Genomic DNA, 23,485 nt, shown 5'->3' with positions numbered 1-23,485 from the left:
GCAGTCTGATTGGTCCTAGAACAATGCAGCAGTATGACTGGTCCGCAGGAGCCACCCAATCCAGCTCCAGGTGGAAGTGAATCCACAACCTGATTGGTCTACAGGAGAATCCCGGAATTAGCCAATCACGTGCAGCCTATTGTGTAAATAATGTATATAAAGCAGATATTTGGGGGGAACTTTCATTCCTCCTCACCACTATGAGCTGAATAAAGGGCATGAAATCCACTCTCAATTCCGAGTATATTTCATAATCCATAGTTATTTACTTGTATATTCATTATTTTACACCCATTTTGATTTTTGCGATCCCATTTCCTGTAGGAAAATTTAGCAAGAGGGGGAAAAAAGAACTTCCATTTCCACCACTTCCAATTTTCCCAATAGTGTCACTAGAAGCTTGATGGAATTTCCCTCTAAATTCCATCCAATTTGTACCCAGAATCCTTTCTGCATCATCTTGTAATTCTTTGCTGTAGAGAGACTAAGCAGCTCTTACATGCAAAGCCATGAAACATTGTTTGTTCTGAGATGGCAACTTTTTACATTGATATCTGTAAATAATAATTTCTCATTGATTTTCCATAGGTATTGTATTATCAAATGGCCACACCTGGAGGCAACAGAGACGCTTTGGTGTAGTTACTATGCGGAAGCTGGGGCTGGGGAAGAAAGGCATGGAGCACCAAGTAGCAGAGGAGGCCCATCAGCTCGTGGAGGTTTTTGCACATTCAAAGGGTATGTGATGCTAAGTGATGGTGCTGAGCTGGCATATGGAGATATATTTGTGCACTACCTCTGTCCATTTTAGAAAGGAATATGATATGCTTCTCTTGGTTCCTAATGGAGATCCCAGCAGTTTCTCATAGCCACCATGAAACCCCACTCTCAGTATGAACAGGAGCAGCTGAACTAACATTAATATAATTTTATTTTGCAGGACAGCCACTTGATCCCTCCATGCCCATCACTAATTCAGTCTCCAATGTGATATGTGCTGTGTCTTTTGGGCACCGGTTTGCTCTTGAGGATGAACAGTTCCAGAAGCTGATAGAAGCCATGGATTTTGTCCTAAAATTTATAGGAAGCTTCGTTCATGCTGTGAGTAGTCATTTTCATATATACACACACATATATACACACACACACTTTTATTGATTTTTTTAACATATTTGTTTCAACAGTCATACAACATATCTTCTCATTTGATACAATCTTGTAGACTTCCGTCAACACCTCTGATGATTTTCCATTCTTTATCACTTATTCTGCATTTCTTAATTTCTATATTACCTACATTTAATTGCCCTTAACTATATTTCTCTTCATAAGCTTTCTTGCAGTATTTCAAATAATCCACTTTACAAAACTTCTTCTTTCGTTGGTAGTTCTTCTTGCTTCCATTTTTGTGCCAATAATATTCTTGCTGCTGTCATTGAATATAAAAACAACTTACAATCCTGTCTATTTATATCATCTCCTACAATGCCAAGTAAAATGCTTCTGGTTTCCTAATAAATGTATATTTCAACATCTTTTTCATCTCATTATATATCATTTCCCAGAGGTTTTTCACTTTTTTTACTTTCCCACCACATGGGATAAAAAGTTCCTTCCTTTTCTTTACATTTCCAACATTTATTGCTTACTTTGTACTTTTTACCTAATTTTACAGGGGTAATATACCACCTCAAATTCATTTTCATCACATTTTCTTTTAAAGCATTGCATGCAGTAAATTTTAATCCTTCTTTCCATAGTTTTTCCCAATCTTTCAATTATATATTATATTCAAAGTCTTTGGCCCAACGTATCATAACCAACTTTACCTCCTCATCTTTCAAGTGCCATTCAAGCAGCAATTTATATGTTTTAGACAAAATTTTATACTTATTTTTCAATACCTCTATTTCAAATTTTGATTTATTATCATCAAATACTTTCCCCCTAAAATCCTGTTTAAACATTTCATTAACTTGGCGGTAGTGCAGCCAATCATTCACATATCCTTTAACCTCTTCATAAAGTTTCATTTTCCATTTACTTCCTTTTGTATTAATTTTTCATATGTAACCCGATTTATACTCATATTTATCTTTTTCACACTCATTGCTTCTAATGGAGACAACCACTGCGGTGTTTTACGTTCTAATAGGTTTTTATACCTATCCCATATTTCGAAAAGAGATCTTCGGGATATATGGTTTCCAAATCCTTTATGGACTTTTGTCTTATTATACCACAAATACATGTGCCAACCAAATCTATTATCATAACCTTTCAAATCCAACAAATCTGTATTTTCTAACAACATCAATTCCTTTAACCAACAGAGGCAAGATGCTTCATAGTACAGTTTCAAGTCTGGCAGGGCGAAACCCCCTCTTTCTTTAACATCTCTTAACTTATATTGAATTCTTGGTTTCTTCCCCTGCCTTTTGCCACTCTTTAAAATTGCTGCCCCCTTGATTATTGGAACTGATTGAAACAAAAATAACATCTTTGGTAGCACATTCATTTTAATAGCAGAAATCCTTCCCCCAAATGATAATTTCATCCTTCCAGATCTTTTTTATTCCATTCTGAAAAAGGTCTATATTCTTTGATGTTATCAGTTTCTCGCCTTGCCACCTGACAATTATCAGTTTCTCGCCTTGCCACCTGACTCGTACCGCTATTATCCTGCCTTCTTCATATTTGAAGATTTGCTGAGCTTCAAATTTATTTTTTATATACAAAACCACTCCCCTCTTGCTCTTGTCTAAATTCATTTCCCAGTTTTTTATTAATCAGTACTCTTCTGTTTCCTAGCCACATGTGTCTCTTGTAAACAAATAATATCCAATTTTTTTTCTTTAGGGAATGTTCAATTTTGTTCCTTTTCTTTTTGTCATTTATGCCATTAACATTCCAAGTCCATAATTTCATTGCCATTTTAAGTTCTCTTTAAAAGTGAAAGAATAAAAGTCTTTAAACTCGTCCTCCTCCTCCTCCTCCTCCCTTCAATACAATACTCCTTCAATACTGTCTTTATCTTCCTCTTCTGGACCTGCTGGTCCTGCTGCTGCTGCTTCATCTCCTTTTCCCAACTCTTTGTATATCCTCAGGAATTTGTGCATTTCACCTTCATTTTTAAATTTAAATTTCTTTTTTTTTGTAATAAAACAAAATTCCATCCGGGAGTTCCCATTTAAATTCAGTTCCATTTTTCCTTAGCATCTGTGTCAGTGGTTTATATTGGTCACATTTTTTCAACAACCAAAGTGGGGCATCTTTAAAAATGATCGTAAATACTCCATCAAGTGTATTTTTGGTTTCTATGGAAGCCACCCAGAGTGGCTGGGTTAGGCCCAGCCAGATGGGCGGGGTATAAATAATAATAAATAATAAAAATTATTATTATTATTATTATTATTATTATTATTATTATTATTATTATTATTATTATATTATTATTATCATCATCATCATCATCATCATCATCATCATCATCATCATCAATGCATAATCTTTTTTCTCTATTTTTCTGCAGAATCAAATTTCTCATCTCTCTATCTTTGAATATAATCAATCAATCTCCTGGAAATTTATTTGCGTTACTAGTCTTTGTTCTAATCCTGAATGCATTCTGTATCATCTTCTTAACCTCCTCCACTTCCATACTTAACCGTTATGCAATTTCTGTTGTTAATTTCTCCAAGATGTTTTCTCCTTGTACTCCTGGGACTGATCTAAACCTCAAGTTCATTTCTCTTTGCCTCAGTTCATTCATAGCAATCACATCCCACAGTTCTTCCTGAGTATTATTTATTTCTGAAACTTCTCCTTTGACTTTCTCTTCCTCCTTTTTCATATATCTTACTTCCTGTTTCGTTCGCTTCATTCCTTCTTCTAAACTCTGTGTTCTTTTAGTTATCTCCCTCATCTGACCTTTCAATTCATTGACAGTCATATCAAAAATTTTATCTATCTATTCCAATCTAGTCTCCATTTTTTCACTTTGTTTGATGTATTTTTTAATTTCTGCAAACATTCTAAAAATATCTCCTATATATTCACTTTCTTGTTTCGATCCCCTCCTCTCCAATGGTGTTCCCCCTTCTCCAACATTTTTCTGTGTCTTCTCCATTATACTTCTATTATTTTAGATGTTATTTTATTCCTCACCACTAGATGTCACCCACCAATACTAAGAATGGACACCAATTATATCCTTTCTGCCTCTTGTTTGGCCAATGCAATGTAGCAGGTAAACAACAATGAGAGAGAGAAAATTATAATCCACAGATATATGGAATTTTTAATAAAAAAGTAATAACAAAATTAACAAAATTTTATTCTTCTGCCACTTGTTTGGCCAATCCACCACAGTGTCAAAGCAGGGAAATTATGATCAAGGTGTCTCCCCTGCCAGGTAAGTAGGGGAATTATAATCCAATTTAGATCCAAATAATAAAATGATGAAACAGGAAAAACAATAGTTCTTCTGCCACTTGCTTAGCCAATCCACTGTAAAGTTTTATGACTGAAATACAGCAACAGGGTTGCCAAACATAAATAGAGGAAGGAAAGAGTACCAAAACAAAAATAACTTAGTCAAGTTCGCAGAACAACCAGTCCATAAAAAATAAAAATAACCAGGAGAGAAGAAGAGTATCAGTAATATATAAAAAAATGAAACCCAAGTCCGTCACCACAAAAAAAGGAAAAAGGAGTTAAAACCCTCTCAGTCCCACAATCCAATCTCAGACTGTCACAAAAAGTAAAAAAAAAAAAAAATAGAAGACAGGAAACTGGGGTGGGGGTGGGGGGTGGGTAAAATAATCCTCTTTCTCCTCTCTGCTCTTCTCCAACAAAATAAGATAAAATGAAAATTACCATTAAAAATCTCTCTCTCTTTTGTTCAGGCTTAGCAGTTCCCCAGAAATCCTGCTGTCTGGCACACAAATAGAAACTTAAAAGTTAAAAAAGAGGCTTCTTAATTATAATTACACAATTTCCCAAAAGCAAAAGTAGTTTCTCCTCCTGTTGTCTCAGAGATCCTCAGACAGACAAACTACCCCCATGGTAAGGGTTTTCTACCGCATTTTTATTATTATTATATATAGTCTTAAGTTAAGCAAAGTGTTTATATAAATTTTAAAAGCTCCACTGTAGGAAGACTCACTGCTTTGTTGTTCCATAGGAACTTCCTGCATATAAGTTGAATCCCAGTCCGGGCTGACCTCCTTTTTTCCACCCCGCTGCTTCTGAATCACTCAAATTCTTTTAATTTTTATCTTCTTTTCACCAATTAAATCCAGATTTTTAATTTTTTAAGAATCGATCACTGTGCCGGGTAAGCTTGAGGCTGCACTTCTCGAGAGTAGAAAATGGCATCCCGCGCCAGCGTCTTGATCTTGCCGATCTTCCTGCTCCCAAAGGGAGCGTTTCAGGCAGCGGAGAGACCGCTTCTCGGCTTGCTGGGAACCTGCCTTCTGAGGTTTTGGGGAGCTTGCGGGGCCCTTGCAATACCCCCTTTCCCCCTCTGAAAATCTGGATTCTCCCCCAAGGGCTGAATCCCGCTTGTTCCCGGCTTCACGACCAACTGGAAGTCCCATGAGTAGTCATTTTCGTTCCTACTAAGCCAAACAGGTGTCCCTTAATACCACAAATCAGGGGCTTAATACCACAAATCAGTATTTTGGAATCCATTATGATAGAGGATAGAAGCTTGGAGAAGTGAGATCAGGTTTAAATTGATCTGAGATAAAGGCCACTTACAATCTCACAGCCTGAGCAATTTCTCATGATTATCACTGAGATAAAAAAAATGAGTAAGAAAACTTTGTCCACCACAGGAGACTCTTTGGAAGAAAGTTGGTTAAAAATGGAACAATGACCTTCAGAATAGGTCATCAAGAGCCCACCAAGGTGAAGAGAGGGGAACCAAATAATCTTCTCAAGAAGGGAATTACTTAGTTTTGTTGCCATCATGGAAAACTAAATGTGTCTCCTCTCTGCCCACATAGCAGTGTCAATGATGATGGTGTCCAGGGTGAGGCCCCTGCAGCCACCACCTTGGCTGGAAATTTGACTGGGCAACTACAGGCAACTTTATATCAGTGTTCTAGGTGCATTTGGAACAAGGAATTTCATTAATGTGAGCAGTTTCTGAGCTCTGGGTACAGTACTAAGCCTAAGATTTTAGATTAAAACTGCAGAATGGAAGGAAAGGAGGACTTTATTTTGGCTCCTCACTTCCAACCTCTCTCTGAAGACTGGAAAAGAGACTCTCTTAAGAAAATTAGGAGGTCAGGTAGGGGAAGCATGGCTTTGTTTTCTGCAGTCTTCAGATGAGGACTAGACCATGTGAAAAATGAATATAAGATTTTAGCTGCGGTTCATTCATTTTCAGCTTTGTATTCTTTTTATTAAATAGGCAGAATTAAACATTCAATTGCTGCACCCATAATCTAGGTTTAAGGTGCCATTTAGCTTGGAGCTTTCATATCTCAGTTTCTAACACTGTTTTATATTAGTCCAAGTTTTATTTTCTTATATATATACTCAGAAAATGTAAGTAATTGATCATTAATGAAAAAACAAGGAAGGAGACAAACAAGGAAGGAAGAAAAACATCCTTCTTCAAGCTTTAATTTTTTGAGATGAAAGATCAGTATTACTTGACTGGTGAACAGGGGGATTTAAGAAATAAAATTATAAATTGGAGAAATGCACATTTTGAATGATGGCTTTCTTTCCATTTGTGTTTTAAATGCGAGTTTACTTGAATTCCTCCCGCACCGTATTCTCCACCGACCCCCACCTACCACAAAAGGCCACTAACTTGTTCCAGGAGGGGTCCCGTGATTGTGCCCAGTTTTGGAATGATGCCTGGGAGCTGGGAATATATTTTGAGAGATAGTTTTCTTTCACATTTTCAGCTAGGGATAATTCACAGAACCCAATCATTGTGAGATTCCAGAAAAGTGATAGAAACCTTCCATCTTAGTGAGAAATTAATATGCTAGCCCTGAAGAATAATGCAGATCATGTTTTTTAAAGTGCTAATCCAAAGGACAAATGGTGTGACAAAGCTTCCTCATGGTAATGGCAGCATTTCTGCTATCTTTCCTTTAGCTTTATGAAATTCTCCCATGGCTCATGAAACATCTCCCAGGGCCCCATAAGAAGGCCTTGTCCTGCTCAGAGCTGATGATTTCATATGGAAAGGAGGAGATAGAGAAGCATAAGGCGAATCAGTCTCTGCATGATCCACAAGATCTCATTGATTTCTATCTGCTTCAGATGGAGAAAGTAAGTATCAGCTTTGAAGCTGAATACTGCTCATCCAATGAATCATTATATTCCCTGTTATAAGTGAATACTAATCTCTTGCCTGGAAACCAGTATCTTTTTTCCTGAATCTCAGTTGAAAATGGCATTGAGTTCCCCCCAAATATTTCTCAAAGTCAATTTAGTTGCTAAAGTGGGTTGACATCCATCCATTAGCATTGTTAAAAATGTGAGTGGAAAGAAGTGGAAACCTAAGTGTGTTAAGGGGTCTTGCCTATGGAGCATTCCCTCTGTACATAAATTTATTTGGATTGATGTTCATTTGACATTCAAATGTGGACTGAAAAAATAGAAAATCCTAAACAAAATGCTCATAAACTAGAGTATGACTTCAAATCCCTGTCTCATCTATCTTCATATACTAGAAAGGACAAATATATATTCATCTTTCCCTCTGTGAACAATGTTTATCATAATGACAAACAAATGGTTAAATATGTTTAGTGGTAAGTGTTGGTTTGCAAGCCCCCTCCATAGAGGCTGGCCCCTCTCACTGTCTTCGGAGCTTGCTTACCAGTAACCTCCTCTGGCCTATATCCAGACAGACCAGGGAGATTTTGATAGGATAGGCGACATTTCCCACAACCCCTCCCTCCTGCTTCCGCAGGGGAAAGAAAATAAGTCAGAAATCTATTTACATGATGTTTATTTCTGACATTACAGCACTAGAGAAAAACACGTCCTTTCAGTTCATTTCTTCTAGCAAGTCTAACAAACTTCCTGAACATGCGCAAATGGAAGGTTTCAGATTACACTCTTCACAGAGACTTATCCAGCCTGTGAACGTCCTGGGAAATTCTTCTTTCCCACAGATAGGCGCATCATTTGATGTCAACAATCTGTGTGTCTGCAGCGGTGATGTTTCCGTATACTGCCATATTTCAACAAAATTGTCATCTTTTTATGCCAATTATGCGACGATTATTTGGTGAAAAACAAAGGCACGACCCTTATGCGAGGACATAACAAACACAATTATGTTTCTATTGCTTATTATTCTATTGCTTCAACAATGTTTATCATAATGACAAACGAATATACTAGAAAGGACAAATATATATTCATCTTTCTTTCTGTGAACAATGTTTATCATAATGACAAACGAATGGTTAAATATGTTTAGCAGTAAGTACCATATTTCATCACATAATTGTCACAGTTTTATGCCAATTATTCTTTTTTAAAAAGGGGGGTGCAACGATTATTTGGTCAAAAACCAAGGAACGACCCTTAATTGAGGAAACAGTCTTTATGAAGAAACATAATTATGTTTATAATGCTTATTACTTGTTACTAACTGTTTTTGGTGTGATTAGGATGCACAGAATATGTGTGAACAGGTACAGGAAGGATAATAGGTAGTCCAAACTGGGGCAAGGCATTCTCATGCACGCTTACAATGCCCTGTGACCATTATGTGGTGAATGCTTTGGGACTGATTTGAAAAAAGGAGCTCGACTATTATATGGTGGTGACCATTAGGCAGTGAAATATGTAGCACACATTTTGAATATCTGCTGCCAGAGTTTCCGTTGGATCCCTCTCTTCATGCCAGTATTGGGTTATTATGCCAACTCACAGATCCTGAAATCTAGCACCAGCAGCTACTGCGATATACAGAGGAGAGAGTGTGTGGGTTTCTTATCATAACCAGCTATGAAGCAGAGGGCCGGTCCACCCACGAGGCAGGCTGTGAGAGCTGCCTTGGGCAGTGGAATGCCAACAGGAGGCATCTCTGGGGATGTGCTGCCTAGCCAGCTGCTAGTGGAGAAGCAAAGGGGGCAGCTTCTGGCAAGATTTCACCAAAATCTTTCAATATCTTACCAAGCTCCCTTTTGTTGTTGCCACTTTGTGGGCACTGCTGTGCAACCTAGGTAAGGCAGGTGGCAGCAACAGTACGGCGATGGTGGCAACACCTTCCCAACTCAGGCAGTGTAAGAGGACACCCCACCCCTCATGAAGCATGTGTGGGTGGTATGGTAATAAGTGGGGGAAATAAAATAAAGTAAGTGCTGAAGGACAAGCTGTAATGTGTGCAAATGACTTGTCACTTCCCCCATTTTCAACACCAGAGCAAGAATGACCCAGAGTCCACGTATGATGAAGAAAACTTGGCTCGGTGTATTTCTGAGCTCTTCATAGCAGGGTCAGAGACAACCACGGCTTCTCTGAAATGGGCACTTCTCCTCCTGACAAGTCATCCAGATGTCCAAGGTGAGAGAGGAGAGCCAGGGCTTCTCTTGATCACTAGGGTGGACCATAATTCTTTAAAGGTTTCATATTGGAAAGAGTTAAATGTGAGTTTATGATGAAAATTATGGAAGGCAAATTTTATTGACTTTCATGACTTTCATGTCTGGAAAGATCAGTTTCCCTCACCAATATTTTCCTACATAGTTTCTGTAATATATAAATTTCAGAAGTAAAAATGTAAAATGCCCACAATGCCCTCTTCCCACAGGACATTTCCAGGCTATGATTACTGGGACAGGTAGAGATGGAGGGTCTGAATGTGTAATGGAATTGGGATAGGAGAGGGTTGGTGCAGTGGATGGCCTCCATTGTGAAACTAAGGTTGGCAGTTCGAATCTGCATGACAGGTGAGCTCCCGTTGCTCTGTCCCAGCTTCTGCCAAAGTAATAGTTTGAAAGCATGCCAGTGTAAGTAAACAGGTAGTGCTGTGGTGGGAAGGTAATCAGCATTTCTGTGTGCTCTGGCACTCATCATGCTGTCCAGTTGTGCCAGAGGTGGTTTAGTCATGCTGGCCACATGACCCCGAATGCTGTCTGTGGATAAACACCAACTCCCTAGGCCTGAAAGTGTAATGAGCACCACACCGCATAGTCTCCTTTGATTGGACTTAAACGTCCAGGGGTCCTTTACCGTTACCTTTATATGAGTGATGCTAGCCAAAGAGGAAATGAGGAAATGGGGATTAATGAAACTAAGTAGGAAATATTGAGGGCAGGGGATTTAGAACACACACACACACACACACACACACACACACACACGAAGCCTTTGATCTCAGCCCTTCAGCAAATCCAGCCAGCTCTGGAAACCAGAAACAACTGCGATGAGCTTCACTTTCAGCCTTTTCACACCTGGGATCTAGAGTGGGGAAGAATCATGTACACAGACGAGCTCTTTGGAGGACCAGGTGACCTAAAAATGCAAGAAACCTGGACTCATTCACAGAGGATTATGGAATATGTTCAAGGGAAATAAATGTCCATCTGAAATAAAATGCAATATTCACAATAAACCTTCTGTTTCCATCATTCTCTTCAGATAAAATGCATAAAGAAATAGAAGATGTCATAGGTTCTGCTCACTCAATCTGCTATCAAGATAAGAAGAAACTGCCCTACACCAATGCTGTGATTCATGAAATACTGCGCTTTAAATACGTCAGTTTTTTGGGGTTCCCTAGGCAATGTACAAAGGATTTGAAGCTGCATGGTTTTCTCATTCCCAAGGTATAAAAGTGTGATACAGCTGCACTCCTGTAGCCCAAGAGCAAAGAGCAGCAGAAGGTTTCATATTGAGAGATGCAGCCAGCCATACAGGAACTTCCTGTCTAGTCAAAAATCTGAAGGGCAAGAGCAGGAGCTCCATCTGCAGACATGTTTCACCATCAGCAAGTGCCATTCCATGGGGCAATTGTGGCAGGGGAGGAGCCTGAAGTATCCAGAGGTCTCACTTGGGTTGTGAGCTTTCATTTTAAAAGAGGTGGCGGAAAGCCCTCTTGTGTTCCTGCCTGTACAGAAATTTTGTTAAGGTGAAGAATACAAAACCAACCCCACCCCCCAAAAAAAATAATAATAATAATAAATCACACAGGTCTCTGCAATGATTAGTCTTGGGATAGTGTGGGACAATCCAGAAATGTGTTGATCTGAATGCATTCCAAATCACTTGTTTCAAATCACTTGCAGGGGACTGTTATTGTTCCTGATCTACGCTCTGTTCTTCTTGATCCAACGCGATGGGAGACACCTGCAGAGTTCAACCCAAATCATTTCTTGGACAAGGATGGACAATTTGTGAACAGAGAAGAATATCTGCCATTTGGTGCAGGTAAATGCAGAAGACCAAGCTATGTTGTGATCTGTAGATGTGCTTATCTGTCTGCTTCCAGAAAATGACATCAGCAGCAGCACAGGAGGGAGTGGGCCAGAGCTGTAGCAGCGTCTTTCTGGCTGGAGTGGCAGCGCTGGTCAGCAGAATGGGGCAAGGCAGTGGCAAGTTAAGGGGATCTCTGGGTTGGTGTCTTGGGGCCAGAGCCATAGCTAGGTGATCTTGTGCCCCTGACAGAACTGTCCAGATTACGCACCCTAGCCACAGAAAAATTTGCTCTTCTTTCTCCTCTCCTCCATGCCCCACCCCGTTCAATTCCTCACACACTTCACCTTGTATTGAATTCTTTCACAGAAAATACAATATTTAATTTATTATTTCTTAATAAAAGGTTTCATCAAAGAAAATGACATTATGATGGAAGTTGACAGTTTTTTATGGAATTAATGGTAAAACAATACACAGATGAAGCATACAAAAATACCATACTGATTTGTTCCACAATGATAACTTTACATTATACTTTCACAATATCTTCCATGCCACTGGTGTGAAGCATACTTATGAGAGGTGTGACAAAAACGTTGGGCTAAAAAGCAACTCTAACAGAGAGCTTACAAAATGCCTGTTAAAAATGAATTGCACAACACTATTGTAGACATACTCCCAACTCTTCAAAAGAAAAGAACTGTTGCTAACACAGATAAAACATTTACCTAGATAATTTCTGACAGTACCCAGTTCTTTTTGAGTACTCAATAATACTTCACACAACAAAGCAGACCAAAGTACGAGATGGATAGTTGGTTGGGGATTAATTTTAGTATAATTGTTCTGTTCCTTTTTGTTGTTGTTGTTGTTTTATTGGTTCTGTATAGTTTATGTTTTGTTTTTAAGGGGCAGGATCAGGGCTGCCTGGGAGTGGCTCCCCAGCCAACACGGTGGCTGGGACAAGTTCCACAGGGGGGGAAGCACTGGGACATCCGATCTCAGTGATCATGGGCAGGAGGAGGAGTTATGCTAAGACCAGACCATGTTATTACCGAGGAGGCAGGTTTAGTCGTTGTTTGAAGACTATCCCTGCCTCCGAGTCTGGCCTTGACCAGATGGATACTGGAATCAACAGGGGAAACCCACATGACCTGAAAGTGTTGCTGTGCAATGCCAGGTCAATGATGAATAAAACCACTGCCATCCACGACTTGATTGTGGATGGAAGATTTGACCTGGCATGTGTGACAGAGACCTGGTTGGAGGAAGCAGATGGGCCTGTCCTTGCCGCTGCTTGTCCACCAGGTTTCTCTTACGCACAGCAACCCAGATCATGTGGGCGGGGAGGGGGGGTTGCAGTGATTTTTAGGAAGTCACTAGCTTGCACCAGGCATCCTACTGGGAAGATCCAGTTCTCTGAGTGCATGTTCTGGAAGTTGGGCAATAGGGGCAGTACAGGATTCCTTTTGGTGTACCGACCTCCCCGCTGCACCAGGGATTCCCTGTCCAAGTTGCTTCAGGTCGTGGCGGATTTTCTCCTGGAGACACCTAGTTTGGTTGTCCTAGGGGATTTTAACATCCATGCCGACACGACCTTACAAGGGGCTGCTCGGGACTTCGTGGAAAGCATGGCCTCCATGGGGCTGTCCCTGAATAAGTTTGGCCCAACTCATAGTCATGGACATGCCTTAGACCTGATGTTCACCTCTAGTGACGTGGGTGATCTGACACTAAGTAAAAGTGAAACAAAAGAAGTGCCATGGTCAGATCACTTCCTGGTGCAACTGGACTTCTCCGCGACCCTTCCCCTCTGCAGGAAGGTGGGACCAATTCGGATGGTCCGCCCCTGCCACTTAATGGATCCAAATGGTTTCCAGAGAGTGGTAGGGGATGCTTTAGCCCATGTTGATGGCCTTTCAGCTGATTCCCTGGTGGCCCGCTGGAATGCGGAGTTAACCAGGGCTATTGCCTGTCTGGCTCCGAAGCGCCCTTTCCGATTGCATGGAGCCCGGACAGCTCCATGGTTTTCTTCGGAGCTGAGGGCGATGAAACAATCGCTGAGATGGCTAGAGCGTCGGTGGCAGAAAACTCACTCCGAATCTGACCGGACACAGGTTAGAGCTCAACGTCGAGCCTACCAAGTGGCGATAGCGACGGCGAAGAATACTTTCTTCACCGCCTCTATTGCATCTGCAGAAAATAGTAGCAGGAGACTCTTTCAGGTGGTTTGCAATTTAACGGAACCACCTTTACCACCGGGGCCTTGTAAAGACCCCAAGATCTCCTGCAATGATTTTGCTAAGTTTTTTGCAGATAAAATCACTCATATTCGGAAGGAGCTAGACACCACCATGAGAGCAGGGCCGGGGCGGGAGAGTGCCAGAGCTCTGTCTGGTCAAGTTGCATGGAATCAATTTCAATCCGTTACCCCCGAGGATGTGGACAGGCTGCTTGGACGCGTGAAACCAACCACCTGTCTCCTTGATCCTTGCCCATCCTGGCTAATAAAAGCAAGCCGGGAAGGGCTGGGCGATGGGCTCTGCGGGGTGGTGAATGCTTCCCTCTGTGAGGGAACATTCCCAGATCCGCTGAAAGAGGCGGTCATTAAACTGCTTCTTAAAAAACCATCTTTAGACCCGGCCAGTATGGCCAACTATCGCCCAGTCTCAAATCTTCCATTCTTGGGCAAGGTGATTGAGCGCGTGGTTGCTGAACAACTCCAGGCACGCCTGGAGGATGCGGACCATTTGGATCCCTTCCAATCGGGATTCAGGCCTCACCATGGGACTGAAACTGCCTTGGTCGCACTGGTTGATGATCTCCGGCGAGCTAGGTACAAAGGTGAGAGTTGTTTCCTGGTTCTGCTGGATCTCTCAGCGGTCTTTGATACAATCGACCATAACATCCTTCTGGACCGTCTAGAGGGGCTGGGAGCTGGGGGCACTGTTATACAGTGGTTTCGCTCCTTCCTCCTGGGCCGTGTTCAGAAAGTGGTGGGGGAGGGGTGAGTGTTCAGACCCCTGGGCCTTCACACAAGCTACCCCCACACATCCAAGAACAGATCCTCACCAACACACCAACAGAACCTCGACCAGGAACTTTCTATCTTCTACCTAAAATATACAAACCTGGAAATCCAGGACGCCCCATCATTTCAGGTATTGGCACTATTACATGTGAAATTGATTTATTGGCGTAACCCCCGCTAATTGATTTACGATCCCCAATTAGCTCTTTATGGCAGATCCGGCAGGTCCGGCACGCTTCCTCTGCGTGCCTCTGCTCCTTCTGCTGCTCCAGTCACGCCGTAGCAGAGTTCACACAGAGGGAAAAGCTATCACGTCCTTTGACAAACACACAGAGTACAGGTTTGTCTATTTACAGTTGTTTATTCCAACAAATCTCCGGAAAAACCAGGAGTGCTTGCAGCCATGACAAAACTGCTTCCTTTTCCCCTCACAGCATAGAGTGAGAATGGCAAACTCCTCCCAGCTTCGAAAACTGACGTCAGAATGGTGTGGCATCATGGGAACAACTTAACCTGTTAAGTTCCAAACTCAACACCCCCCCTTGCCGCACATTCTGACAAGACCCTTTTGAGTTCAACACCTTCCCCTTTGCCTTGTGCCCCTTCCCGGCATCTTTCCCAGGCACCTGTTGAACCCCCTCAACACTCCCAGAATCGCACTGTGCGAATCTTGCCCACGCACTTGTTGCCTGGTATCTTTCAGGTGGAACGCCCTTTGTTGTGCGACTAGACCTTCTGGGCACAAACTCAGATGTTACCTCTGACTCACCGCTACTAGGAACTGTGTCCTCAACATCACGGGATTCCCCCTCTGACTTAAAGCGTCTTCGAATCCTCTCCATTACACTCATAGGAGAACTAGGCTCGCTTTTGGGTGTTCTCTTAACATCCTGTTGAGAAACTACCGATACCTCCTCCTGTTCCTGACTTTGGTCAGTTACCTGATCGTCATCATCGGATTCTGAATCCTGATCTTGGACCTGGTCCTCATCACCGGGATCAGCCTCTGCCTCCCTTTCCTCAGAATCAGATAGACATTCTGAGAGCACATCACGCATGACAGCAGGTTTTGACCTTTTATCCTGCTCATAGAACTCAGCGTGTTTACTGATCAGTAACTTACTCTGATCACCTGATGGAAATGCAAACCTCCATGCACGTGCTTCTGGCTCATACCCGCAGAAGATCATTTTCCGGAACTTGGATCCATCTGACCCCTGCAAAGCAGTAGGTACCGGCACAGATGCACCTGACCCAAACATACGCAAAAAATGAATCTGGGGTTTCCTGCCATGCAACAACCCAAACGGTGTGTCCCCTACCATGGAATTATAGGTCCGATTCCAGGTGAAGCTCACATACCTGATTGCCTCCAGCCAAAACCTTGGAGGTAACCCAGAATCTTTCAGCAACACCTGTGCAGTTTTAACCAGAGCCTGACGTTTCAGCTCTGCCACCCCCCCCTGATTGGGTGAAGTCACTGTGTGACGTATCCCTTTCTTGCGAAAGAACTTTTGCAAAGCAGAACCTGTTGACTGGGCTCCTCTGTCACTTGTGACAGCTTGCACCCTGGTGGAAAACCTTTGTTCCACCTCCTCAATCCACCCTTTGATCAGCTGTGCTGCATCATCCTTGGATTTGAGACCAAGAGTCCAGGTATTCTGTGTAAAATCATCCTGCACCGTCAGCAGAAACCTTGACCCTCCCAGACTTGGTTCCTTTACAGGACCCCACAAATCTATGTGGACCAGTTCGAAAGGTCTTGTGGTTACCCTTTCCACTTTTGGATAACTGCATCCTTTTACCTTTGCCAGTTTGCAAGTTTCACATTTCACAACAAAACCACATTCTGAAATTTTACAACCTTTGGAAACCTCAGGCAGCACCTGTAGTTCGTCTAGAGAACCATGTGCTGTTCGTGCATGCCAAGCATGGACACATGAATCATGATTGGGAATTGTAGCACGCAGTGCTTGTGCTTTCTCAACCTTCCCATCACCCTCCAGAGACGTTTTAAGAATGAAGAGATCATTCTGCCCCTTTTTAACCTTGGCAAATATCCTCCCTCCTTTGGAGATTGTGCAGACATCATCCTGAAAATAAACCTTAAATCCCTTTTTTAACAAATAAGGCACAGATAAAAGACAGTGGTGCATCCCAGGAACGGTATAACACTCCAACGTCTCCTGTAAAACAGAAAAATGCACATTTACAGCATTAGTCACATTTCTTTTCTGTCCATTTGCGAAGAGAACAGTCTTCCCAGCAGGAATTGCCTTGCAATTCCACATCTCGACAGCAGGAGTCTCTGGAATCAAATTGCAATTAGCTGCAGAGTCTAAAACAAAACAAAGCTCTGAGCCTGTCCCACGGCCTTGCTCAAACAAAGCAAGACTGGCCGTGAGTTGATACGTCTCTTCCTGGCACCTGGCACGTCCACCAGCCTCAGTCCCACGCCTGGTTGTTTTTCCAGACCGGTTGCCATGGAAACCCGACTGATTCCCATGAGAGGTGTCCTTGAAGCCTTCCTGTGCAGCTGCTCTCGCTCTGCTCCGGTGGGGGCAATCTCGACGCAGATGTCCCGTTGCTTTACACACGTAGCAACGACGAACTCCAGTGGAAAAATACTGCCCGGGGCCCCTCCCAGCTGGCCTGGCCTCCCTTCTTCCGGAAAAGCACTCCTTGCCAGATCCGCCCCCTCTGAACTCCACTCCAGCACGCACAGTGGAAAACTTTTCAAACTTGCCTTTGGAACTTTCCGCCCCCCCGACTTGCTCACTAGCACTCCTTGAGGCTAAATCATCAGGAACAGGGGCTCCAGCCATCTCTAGGCTTTCAGCTTCCATCTGCCCTTGGCCCTCTGCTGAGTCTTCACACAGACGTTTCAGCACTCGCCAGGCCTCACACGCAGATTCAACGCTTCCCAGGTGATGTCGCAAATTAGCATGCACACCTGCTCTCAACATGCAGATCTCAGCTCTCTCAGCTTTCTCTCTCTGCAATTTCTCCTCCAGAGAAACAGACTCCAGCTTTCCTGCATCTCTGTCCACCAGCTGCACTGGTTCTCTCTGGGAAATGTCCCAAATCTCCGTGGCTAAAAACCACGCTCTCACCCTTCTTGCCCAGGTATTCCACGCTTGGGCGGTGAGTTCTTCAAGCTGTTCAAACGGAGCTTGAAACACCTCCTGGCCATCTGCCATGTTCTCCCGTTCCCCAAGACGCCCCAAGCTGTACTCACAAAATCACCAGCTCCTCTGGCGTGGATAAACGATTCCTGCTGCTCTCAGCACTTGGCTCCACAGCATTCAGCACAGCGTCTTTCAGCTAGCTTGCTTCAGATTCCGGCCTCTGCTTCCTGCCGTGCTTCTCTGCTCTACACCGCAGATCAAAGCTTTCGGCAGCCTCCAGTGATAGCTTTACGATCGGTGATTAAGGTTACCCATAACCTGTGAAATTGATTTATTGGCGTAACCCCCGCTAATTGATTTACGATCCCCAATTAGCTCTTTATGGCAGATCCGGCAGGTCCGGCACGCTTCCTCTGCGTGCCTCTGCTCCTTCTGCTGCTCCAGTCACGCCGTAGCAGAGTTCACACAGCGGGAAAAGCTATCACGTCCTTTGACAAACACACAGAGTACAGGTTTGTCTATTTACAGTTGTTTATTCCAACAAATCTCCGGAAAAACCAGGAGTGCTTGCAGCCATGACAAAACTGCTTCCTTTTCCCCTCACAGCATAGAGTGAGAATGGCAAACTCCTCCCAGCTTCGAAAACTGACGTCAGAATGGTGTGGCATCATGGGAACAACTTAACCTGTTAAGTTCCAAACTCAACATTACAGTGGGTGTCTCCAGTTATATGGACTCTGTTCTGAAACCATATGCCATCAGTGCTCCCAGCTATGTACGTGACACCACAGATTTTCTGAGGAAAATACAATCTTTAAATAATCTTCCCAACAATACTATACTAGCTACTATGGATGTGGAATCTCTGTATACCAACATCCCGCACAACGATGGTTTACAAGCTATAAGGAACACCATTTCAGATAAAACCACAGCGGACCTTGCCACCAAACTCTGCCAATTTGTCCTTACCCACAACAACTTCAAATTCGGTGATGACCTGTTCCTTCAGATCAGCGGCACAGCAATGGGCACCCGCATGGCCCCACAGTATGCCAACATCTTCATGGCAGATTTAGAACAACGTTTCCTAAACTCCTACCCACTCAAACCTCTCTTGTACCTGCGATACATTGACGATATTTTTATCATCTGGACACATGGTCAACAGACCCTGGACACCTTTCACCAGAAATTTAATGATTTTCACCCCACAATCAACCTTACAATGAATCAATCTATGCAAGAAATACATTTTTTGGACACTACTATAAAAATACAGGATGGGCGCATAGACACCACCTTATACCGTAAACCAACTGACCCACAAACATATCTACATGCCTCTAGCTACCATCCCAAACATACCAAACAGTCCATTGTATATAGCCAGGCACTACGTTACAGACACATCTGTTCCAATTCTACAGACAGAGACTCTCACCTAAGAGATCTACAGCAAACCTTTTCAGAACTAAAATACCCAGCAGATGAAGTTAGACAACAGATCAACAGAGCCAGACTTATACCCAGAGAGAACTTGCTGAAAGACATACCCAAAAAAGAAAATAACAGAACACCTCTAGTCATCACATACAGCTCCCAAGTTAAAACAGTACAACACATCATCAGAGATCTACAACCTCTCCTGGACAATGACAGTTCTCTTTCTCAAGCTCTGGGAGGAAGACCTTTCATTGCCTACAGACAGCCACCCAATCTTAAACAACTCCTAACCCACAATAATACTACAACCAGACTTAACACGGACACTGGCACCAGAGCCTGCAATAAACCCAGATGCCAACTTTGCTGCCACATACACCCGGACAACACCATTACTGGCCCCAACAACATCACACATACCATCTCGGGACTATTCAATTGCTCATCGTCTAACATTGTGTGCCCATTCCCTGTGAGTTTGGAAATGTGGGGGAGCAGTGTTTTGTTCCCAAAGCTGTACCAGCAGTTTGAGACACAATCTATGTCTGATGTTAGACCGTGTGTACGTTCAGCAGGAATTGAAGCTGTGTCACAAGATGGACACTTCAAGATGGCGGAGGTGGCTGATTGGGATGCCAGAAAGGTTCAGAGGGCTAGATTTGCTGTTTCTGACGCCCACATGCAGTGGGAGGCAATGGCTCAGCAGACTGCCAGAAGTCACGCCCTGAGGGAAAGCTGATACAGTATCTCAGGGAGGCATCATGGATGAGAAGACGCTGAGCTGTTTTCTTGAATGCACGAGGGGGGTGTTTCCTGTTCCGGGGGGAGGACTGTCCAGAACGGAAGGAGAAGAAGGGGATCTGGCTACGACGTCATCCCAAGCATCACTGCAACCAGCAGGTGGCACTGCTAAGGTTGAAGCAGTGGAAAGTTGTTCATGTGAGAAGTTTGGACAGCTTCCAGGAGTCAGGGAGGCTTGCAGCATTTCTGACAGGCGACATGAAGCAAGGCCAGAGATGCAGAACTTCAGCATAAATTTGGTGACCGGCTGTTCCAGTGCAGAGGTGCAAGAATCTTTTGTGCTAGATTCTGAGGTGGAGGCACACCTTTGTGGAAGATCGAACTGGTTCACCACGTGTATGCCACAGAAGGATCCGATCCACCAGCTGAGTGGAGATTCCTTGGAGGTGCACAGCACCTAGACCATGGAACTGAAAAGCTGCAACGTTGTGATGTCTAACGTGTTTTTCATTCCAGGTTGAGAAGCCCAGCTGATGCAGCATGGCTGTTCTGTTTATGGCAACAAACAGAACGCAACCATCCAGAAGAACGAAAATGACATTATAAATGACTTGTTCTTACTAGGTTGTGATGTTAACATAGGTGGTGGTGGGAAGGTTGGAGAGACATGTGATGTTATATCTGATAACCATTCTTTTCATGCAGGATGTGTGCATGGGTCTCCCAGTACCTGACACGAAGATGGTCAGGTGTACCAGTGCTCAGGACAAAGCAAAAGGGGGAGGCAATATGGGTATCTTGCAAAGGCACCCTATTGGTGATGATGACAATGACAATGCAAACCCGGAAAAAGCCAAGATGCCAATGGATGGATCTGACATGTGGGTTCCAAAGTCACAGAGCAATACGCTCGGCAAGCATCGTTTGCAAGGCCTTTCCCTGGATTCAGACAGAGTTTCTGATGGGAACTGTGACAAGATAAACCCAGAAAAAGCCAGGATGCCAAATGGATGGGTCTGACATGAGGCAGGAAGCAAAGATTCTTCTTGGGGCAAGGCTTGTACATAGTACTGAGGCCTGAGGCCAAGCTGATTTTACTCACTGGGGATGTTGAGTGCAGTGCAGAATGGGAGGAAAATAAGGGTATTTTCCAAGGCTACCCCACTGTGGAAGGCTCTGATACAGAGTCTGCTGCTGATGCTAACACTGAAGTAAGTTCCACTGATACAGTGGGGGAGATGCGCCAAGTGCACAGATCAGGAGGAGCTACAAAGGGTGAAATGCCCACCAGGTATGCTCAGGAGTTTGCTAACACAGCTGTTGCAGATTTAGCTGTGGTTAGTGGCTTGACGCAGGTCTAGGAATCTGAAGTCTTGAAAGGGGCACAAGGTTTATCCTCAAGGGACGGGACGGGAAACCACGCCCAAAGGCTGTAAGGGTAGACACTGTTTCCTTGGAGAAGGAAGCTGGACCACGTCCAGAGGCCGTGTGTGCCAACTCTGATTCCTCAGAGAGGAATGTGGCTAGGGTTCTAGTCCCAACAAAGCCAGGTGTGAGACTTCCTGATAGTCAGAAGGGCTATGACGCCAAGACTAGTCAGAAGTGCAAGATGGTAAGGGCCAAGGCCAATCCAGTTGCAGGTAGTTCCAAGGGTGGAACAGGTGATACAGGGGTATACTGTGTGTATGACATATGTATGGTTGCTGCAGTTACACTGATGACTGCAACACAGTGCATGAATTGGGGGAGGATGTTAGAATTCCTGATCCATTATTGCAGTCATGGGATTGTTGTCTTTCACATGGCGGTGTATGTTTTCACTCCAGAGTGGGAAGTGACGGAGACAGGATGTTTGTGTTACTGTGTTCTGTGAAGTGGGACTATTGTCCTTTGTTCATTCTCTTTGCTGTCTGATGCTAGAGAGAGAGGGAGCCATGTTGCAGTGCTCCATGTGTGTTTATATGTGAATAAACATAGATTAGCCAAATGTTGAGTTGCTGAAGCCTGTTACGCAAGCTGTGAAGACTCTGCAGATCCCTAAGTGTGCCGATGTCTGCTATGATGTTCGGGCTGAAGAAAGCTTTTGAAGCTCCCGAATGAACGACCAAGAGGGAGAGAACATGCCAGTCAGGCATGTGTCTCTGCCATGGTCCTACTCGAGTGTAGGATGAGCTCCTGACAGGCCCTTCATCTGTATTCCATTCCCTTCCTCATTGTATCTTCCTTGATATGAGATAGGGAACTTCAAATTACAGAACAAAACATAAGTATAACAAGAAGAAAGGAAGGTTAGCACTGACCAGGCTAGGAAATTGATAGCAGCTTTGATGTTTTCCCTAGCCTAACTATTTCTAGTTTCCCAAAGGGTTATGTGGAATGTTTACAGCAACAAAGCAATGAACACTGGAAAGTAAATTATTGCTCACTTACTGCCTTCTTCTTGTCTCCTCCTCAGGGTCTCGCATATGTTTGGGAATGCAGCTGGTAAAGATCGAAATCTTCATCTTCCTGACCAGCCTGCTGAGGGCATTCAGTTTTCAGCTGCCAGAAAGAGTCAAAGAACTCAATCTAGAGGCTATAATAGGGGTTACAACACATCCCCATCCTTATAAACTCTGTGCAGTTCCCCGCTGCAGCACATAAGAAGATAAGAAAATATTAGGGGCTGCAGCCCTGCTTCCTGCACTCGGTGACCCCTTGGCCACTCCTGGCACATGAACCCCCTAGCATTTCCCCTTCCCTTCTCATCTCATCCCATGCAACTACTGAGGTCTCTTTTCACCTTCGCAGCTCCATTTCTGAAGCCAATTCTCTCTTATCTTCTGCAGCTCTGCTTTGCATCCATTTCCCCCTTCACCGCATCTCCTCCTTTTCTTCAGGCCCTTTCATGCCCCTGCTTTCATCTTCATCCCTCTCCCAATGCCTCCTTACTCCCTCCTTTTTGACAACTTCCTTTGCATCCCCATTCTTGCTCTTGCTCCCTTTTCTCCTCCCCTCCCCCTTACTTTTATCAAATCTCCCTAACATACACATTCCCACACCTCCTCCTCTCTCCCTCTTCTGCAGCCTCCTTACAACACTACTCCCCATGCTGAGAAATGTTATTGTATCTTTAAGATGAGTAGACTCCTAAGAGCAAGACTGTCAGCTTCTCCAGTTGAAGAAGACTAAGTTTCTTTGATGGATACTGTACATGTGTGCTTGTTAATAAAATATCTCTTCTAAATCAGTAAGTTGAACTCATCCTGAAGCAAAGTTCTTAACCCAAGGTACTATTTCTGGGTTAGTGGTGGCTGTAACCTGAAGCATCTGTAACCTGAAGCGTCTGTAACCCAAGATACCACTGCATGTGCATACAGGAGGGGGAAAGCCAGAGTACTGATCCAGAAACTGAATAGTTAGAGGAGGCCAACAACCTGCCTCTTGAAAGACTGGATCCTGTGGCTAAAGGATTAAAAAAGCAGCAGTTACTGCTCTCCTTGTGAAAAGCACTGAGACACCACTTAGTTTTTCCACTTCCCTGTCTTCTGTTATAAGAACAAAACTGCTCCTTTTCCCTTATGGGGTACCTAAGAGCTAATATATAGAGTCCTTTTGTAGATTCTCTGTCGGTAGGAGAAAAATAACAGAGGCAAACCAGAGAATATTGAGAAACAAAGCAGCTAGTAAGCCTGATCTTTATTAACTCTTGCAACAGGGTGCTCACAACCACAACAGGCTGACCCTATCGATA

The 23,485-nt window shown here is 43.4% G+C and overlaps 1 protein-coding gene and 1 long non-coding RNA gene across 2 annotated transcripts in view; one reads left to right on the top strand and one right to left on the bottom strand.

Annotated features, from left to right (window-relative positions):
* LOC308585203 overlaps window positions 1-3,296 on the bottom strand; it is a 154,966-nt gene extending 151,670 nt beyond the window's left edge. The window contains exon 1 of the long non-coding RNA XR_014007146.1: window positions 2,673-3,296. This is a non-coding gene — a long non-coding RNA (uncharacterized lncRNA). The remainder of the gene's footprint in view (window positions 1-2,672) is intronic.
* Window positions 1-22,981, top strand: part of LOC308584981 (cytochrome P450 2J2-like) — a 41,815-nt gene extending 18,834 nt beyond the window's left edge. The window contains exons 3-9 of the mRNA XM_081190396.1: window positions 589-738; window positions 941-1,101; window positions 7,123-7,299; window positions 9,411-9,552; window positions 10,630-10,817; window positions 11,277-11,418; window positions 22,208-22,981. Coding sequence (XP_081046522.1) covers window positions 589-738; window positions 941-1,101; window positions 7,123-7,299; window positions 9,411-9,552; window positions 10,630-10,817; window positions 11,277-11,418; window positions 22,208-22,395 — 1,148 coding nt within the window. The 3' untranslated portion in view covers window positions 22,396-22,981. The remainder of the gene's footprint in view (window positions 1-588; window positions 739-940; window positions 1,102-7,122; window positions 7,300-9,410; window positions 9,553-10,629; window positions 10,818-11,276; window positions 11,419-22,207) is intronic.
* The last annotated feature ends 504 nt before the right edge of the window (window positions 22,982-23,485 follow it).

Source organism: Podarcis bocagei, assembly GCF_964188305.1.
Source record: "Podarcis bocagei genome assembly, chromosome: 4".
Classification (NCBI taxonomy): domain Eukaryota; kingdom Metazoa; phylum Chordata; class Lepidosauria; order Squamata; family Lacertidae; genus Podarcis; species Podarcis bocagei.
The sequence above is the reverse complement of the archived record's forward strand: the minus strand, read 5'-3'. Positions and strand labels throughout refer to the sequence as shown.